General features: G+C 38.7%; 1 protein-coding gene across 1 annotated transcript in view; it reads right to left on the reverse strand.

Moving 5' to 3' along the window:
- The window catches only part of LOC136677177 (reticulon-4 receptor-like), a 99,142-nt gene extending 93,350 nt beyond the window's left edge, over positions 1-5,792 (reverse strand). The window contains exon 1 of the mRNA XM_066654619.1: positions 5,330-5,792. Within this exon, the coding sequence (XP_066510716.1) occupies positions 5,330-5,351 (22 nt within the window). The 5' untranslated portion in view covers positions 5,352-5,792. The remainder of the gene's footprint in view (positions 1-5,329) is intronic.
- Positions 5,793-6,000: the final 208 nt, after the last annotated feature.

The raw sequence follows: 6,000 nt of genomic DNA on the forward strand, positions 1-6,000 counted from the left end.
TCTCTCTCACACACACACACACACACACACAAATAAGGTTATTAACGATTCAGTGTGAGCTCTCTCTCTCTCTCTCTCTCTCTCTCTCTCTGAGACATGCAGTCATATTATCCCCATAATTTGAATAGTAAATAATGATAAATGTATCCCTGTGTTCCCCTACAGCAGTGACTCATGCTTTTTAGTGGTTGCCCCAGTACTAATTGGCATGGGGATGAATTGTCAGTTGTGAACATCAGTGGGTGGGTGGTTGGAGCAGAAAAGGGATTATTTAGAAATGTGTAAGAGAGGAATGAAGATTATTAACATTTAACCCGTTAACTCTTAGAATTGTAGTACAGGTTTTTATTACAATGGTCTTCAAAAGCCTATAATTTGTCATAGAGAGATCTCTCTCTGAAATATATCAAGTTCCTTAAATGTACAAGGGCTCCTCAGTAAAGGCAAGGGTCCTTCAGAATGATGAAAACATACTCTAAATTGTTCTATGTAGAATTTCTTTTTTGAAAATGGTTCTATATATAGCACAAAAACAGTTCTTATACTCTAACTCTAACAGGCAACATCTTAATATTGCAACACATTTCTACAAAAAAACAATCTACAATATTTATCTTTCTATCAGTCTGAAGTATGCTTTTATGAAGGAAAGTATTTTGTAAGCATGCAAAATTGTCCTTTAAGTGTGTTTGGTTCTGTATAGATCTGCTGTCTCTACTGAAGAGCCCTTAAAAAACTAGCCTTTTAAAGAGTGTATGAATAAGCTGTAAACAATTACAGTAAGAGCAACAATGTTTATATTGCCCCCAATAAGCTACATAAAACATGCCTAAGAGACAATATCAACACTTATTTATTGCTAACTGGAACCAGGAAATATACAAGCAGCTGGGCTCAGCCTTCACTGTTACAGATGGTTCAAAGGGTCAACATGAGAAATAAGGGGTGTTAATTATGTAGTTCATTAACTCATTATTGGTTATTAATTGACCATTAGACATTCAAAAAACTCCAAAATGTAAAGCTGCAAGATTACTTTACAGAATTTAATGGGAATTATGGGAAATATATGCCAATAACCATATATATTGTTTTTTTTATGTTTATATATGTTTTTTTCTGTATATAAATATATATTAAAAATAAAAAAATGGGATTATATTTATGTGGATAGCTTTAAAGAATCGTAATAATTTTATGGGTTAAAGAGTAAGACAAATAATTGTTCATAGACTAAACATTTTTAGCCTAACATCACTGAATAATTATCTGCCATTCTGGTGTATAACGAATACAGAAGTTGTTTTAAGCAAGTATTCGCTCAAGCTAACCTTATTCATATATCACATCCACTACAAATGGCACTCTTAAAAATCTATGACCAGTGCATTTGTAAGGTAAGACACTGATGTTGGTTGAAGAGGCCTGACTTGCAGTCTCAATTCTGATTCATTCCAAAGGTGTTCTATCAGGTTGAAACTAGAACTCAGGCCAGTCAAGTTCTTCCATGCCAAACTCACTCATCCATGTCTTTATGGACCTTGCTTTGTGCACTGGTGCACAGTCATGTTAGAACAGAAAGGGGGCAACTGTTCCCACAAAGTTGGAAGCATGAAATTGTCCAAAATCTATTGGTCTGCAAAAGCATTAAGAGTTCTTTTTACTGGAACTAAGGGGCCATGTGAAGTTTGGAGGTCTGTAGCGATTGACTGGCACTCTTAAAAATAAAGGTGCTACAAAGCATTTTTGAGCAATGCCACAGAATAATCACTATTGGTTTCATAAAGAACCATGCTTGTTAAAGAGATGTGTGAGTGTGAAAAACACTTTAAAGGTTTAAAGAAATTTTACTTGATGCAAATGTTTTTTATCAATTTAAAATGTATTAGCAAAAAGGGTTCTTTAAGGAACCAAATGTGATTCTTCTGTTGCATCACTCAAATAACCCTTTGTAGCGCCTTTAATTTTCAAGAAAGTGCAAATTAAAATAAATGTCTTACATATGTAGAAACATGTCATTTCCAGTATGAATTTTTCATCAAAATAAACTTGAAAAAAAAAAAAAAAACAGAACAACAGCTGATGAGTGAATCTCAATCTCAAAAGTAAAACACATAATTTCTTCTTCAAAATGACAGTGAGAATAAAATCTCAAATTGGGGGGAATATATAATTAATGACAGATAAGAATGTCTATCATATGTGGATCTTCAATAACATGAAGATTCCCGTATTAAATTTTCATCAAAGTAACATTGGAATTGCTCAGTGGTGGCTAACATTCCAGTCTCACAATAAGAAAGCCCATTTGGACTGAAAAAACATAGGTACTGTCAGTGGATCTTCAATATCTTAGAAATAAATACAATTCCAGTATGAATTCCTAATCAAAATAACACTGGAAAATACTCAATGGACCAACATTTCAATCTCAAACAGGAATGACTATGATTAATGATATTTAAACAGGTCCGTTGTCAGTGGGTCAGACTGAAAGAGGCTCTTTATGAGAAACTCTAAGATTAAAGTGATTAAAAGATTCAACTCAGAGTAGCTCTCTCTCTCTCTCTCTCTCTCTCTCTCTCTCTCTCTCTCTCTCTCTCTCTCTCTCTCAGCTCTCCAATCACACAACGAAAGATCAGATATAAACATTGCTGTCTTGTAGAAAGGACTGAAGGATTTTATCGTTTTTCATTCCTGTCTTTCACTTTTTCTTTTTTTTTCTCTTTCTCTCTCACTTCTCAGTTAATTGTTATTTCCAGTTAAATACATTTGGGTCCAACTCTGTGAAAAGCATTAGATGCCCCCACATTTACTAGGGGTCAGGAGTGTTTTTTATTTATTTCTTTTTTTTTCCACTCTGCCACTTCTGCCAGAGTCTATCCGCTTTTTTTGTGGCGCGGTTTTTTTTATTTTGTTTATTTATTTATTTTTTTTCTGCATCTCAGAAGCTGGTCGGTGGGAGCTGATGGCGAATGTGCCATCTGCATGAATCCCCTCAGCTCCCCCTGGGGTTTCGCTCATGTACTGACCAGCTCAGCTTCACCAAATAAAGGCTTTTGCTTGTGTGAAGGAGTGTGTAGCAGGCCATGTGCAAAATTCCAGGAATGGGAATTGAGGGCTGTAACCTTTTTCCTAATAAGGAGACTAAGCCTGGGGCTGGGGCTGAGGCTGCTGCAGCTGCTGCATTAAACAAGCTCTGGGTGGAGTACTGTAGCTTCTTTCCCTCTTGAGTGCAAGTAACATAGAAACTGGCAAGTTGTGATTGCAGAGCTGAGCCCAAAGCCTGCAGTCCAGGTTAACATCACCTAAATATTGTTATCTATTCAGTGGAATACACTGGAGGACTGCTCTATAAGAATGTATGAAAAATTAACAAAAGCTTCGGGTAAATAAACAGAGATATAAGTGCATTCTGATGGCAGAGAATTTTTGCCTCAAAAGTATCATGTCTTCATGTAAAAACGAACACCAACACAGGAGGAGGCTCCCCCTTCAGCTGCCTCTATATGTTGTTGACTGAATATTGTCCTATACTTATTACAAGCTCACAGTTTCTAACAATCAGAGACATACTGATAGATTCTGATTGGAGAGCTAAGAAAAAAGGCAACAGAAACAATGCAACCCAGTAATGTTATCCATTCACCACCCACCATTTTTATTAGACTGAATAATTTTATTAAATTAAAGCTGTAAATACTACTACAAATAATAACATTAATACTAGTAATAATAAAATCTGATTGCAGAGCTGAGCAAGAAATATGCAACAGAATCACTGCACACTAGGTTAACAACACCCTGATAATGTTATCTCTTCACTTGGCAACAATGGAGGTCTACTCCCCCTCTACCATTTCCTCTTCTTTGTCTTATTATTAATTTTGAATCATTCACTAAGCATTTCACAAGATCTAAGCTTCAAGCAAACAAACAGAGGGATGAGTGCAATTTTCGATTGCAGATCTGAGCAAGAAACATGCAACAGAAACTGCAATCCAGGTTAACATCGCCCCGATAGTGTTATCTACACACTTGAAAACACTGGAGAGGTGCTCTACCTCCCCCTTTTCCTTTTTTTTTTTTTTTTTTTTTTGACTGAATGCTCTCTTAAGCTTTTCCTAAGCTCAAAGACTCAAGCAGACAAACAGAGACATTAGAAGCATTCGATTTCAGAGCTGAGAAAGTGCAGCAATCCAGCTTAACACACCCTTAATGCTGTTGTATATCATCTTTAGAGCAGTATTGAAGGGAATGGCTCACACTGCATTGAATACCATGCTGAAGATGAGGGGTAGGTGCTGAGCCAAGTGTTTTATCTCTGGTAAAATGGAAGAAGAATGACCCACTATTTTTCTTTCCTGGACAGAGCTTCAGTTGACAGAGAGATGAAAATGGACGAGGTGCCAAGTTTCACATCTCACTCCGCCTGTTGGAACTTGATGTGAAATGAGTAAGTGTCCACTTTTTTTATTTATTTATTTTATTAATTTATTTTTTTTAAGCCTGGCAATCTGGACGCTTATGAAAGGCATTTCAGATGCTCTGAGGGACATCGGTTCCTTAACCCTATACTGACCAACTGCTTCTTCTTATGGGAGTGTCTTATTTACGAGACTAACGATGTCCAGAATAGAGATGTCCAGATAGAGGCTCGGCCACTCACTTGTCCCTCATCCAGACTTCTCCATCTGTTCCCGGATCCTCAGCTATAGTCATGGTCAACATCCCACTGTTACGTTCATGACCTCATGGCCCATGATGGAGTGTAAAGAGGAATTTAGTTCTTTTTTTTTTTTTTTCTTTGTTTAATCCAGGACTAGAACTAAGAGACATGAGCTTGCCAGCTTCTGTAGTGCTGAGCCAAAGCAGAAGGTGAGAAGGTGTTATTTATTTATTTATTTATTTACTTCGTTATTTATTTATATATTTGTTTAACGCCCCCCATCCCCCAAAACACACACACACACACACACACCTGAGGTGACTAAGCCACGGAGCTACAAAGCTCCCCGACCCTGCTAAACCCAGTAAGAGTTAAAGAACAATGAGGAGGAACAGCTGCAAGCGTCACCTCAGAGCCATGATTCTCAGCTCATAGACTGGGTTACAATCAATCAACGAAACTGATCAACTCACAATGTTCAAGACATTATTTAGTGTGCTGCCGTATCTGAATGCAGTCCATCAGTCAGTCAGTAACTCGTTCAGCAAAACACCTAAACCATCCAGTCATGCAATAAGTCAACAACGACTCGGGCATCTAACCAGCCACATCCCAAATCATGAACTTTTTTTAGATAAAAGATCTGACATTGTTACTTACCCTCCACAATAAAAGTCTTCATGATTTATCAATAAATCCCTTTAAAGAGTAAAATCCGGTGTGCAGCGCTCCTCCGCGCCTGAGCAGACGGCAGATCTCCCGCTTGCTCTTGGCGCTGAATTAATAATTGCAAAGAGATAAAATAATAAAGAAAATCCTTAAGCGCGCGCCATCCTGTCCAGCCTTCCTTCCGTCCTTCCGTGCGTCCGTGCGTCCGTCCCAGCTTCACGCCGAACAGGCGCGGGACGGAAAAGAGCCGCGCGTCCCGCAAAGCTCCAGCCTAACACTCATCTGTACACACCATACTTGAGCGGAGAGAGAGAGAGAGAGAGAGAGAGAGAGAGAGTGAGGGGCGCTGGAGTCCGATGGGATGCGAACGGGGAGAAAAGCACAGCGCGAGACGGTGGAGGCAGAGGATTCCAAAGAGAGATAGAAAGAGAGAGAGAGAGAGAGAGAGATCCGACAACAGTACTCCAGCAACACGAGCGGTGATGTGGATGGAGTGAGGGCGCACCGAGAGAGAGAAAAATTGAGAGAGAGAGAGAGAGAGAGAGAGAGAGAGAGAGAGAGAAATTGAGAGAGAGAGAGAGAGAGAGGGTTAAAGAGAGAGAGAGAGAGAGAGAGAGAGAGAGAGAGAGAGGGTTAAAGAGAGAGAGAGAGAGAGAGAGAGA

The sequence above is a fragment of the Hoplias malabaricus genome, chromosome X2 (genome assembly GCF_029633855.1).
Source record: "Hoplias malabaricus isolate fHopMal1 chromosome X2, fHopMal1.hap1, whole genome shotgun sequence".
NCBI classification, from domain to species: Eukaryota; Metazoa; Chordata; class Actinopteri; order Characiformes; family Erythrinidae; genus Hoplias; species Hoplias malabaricus.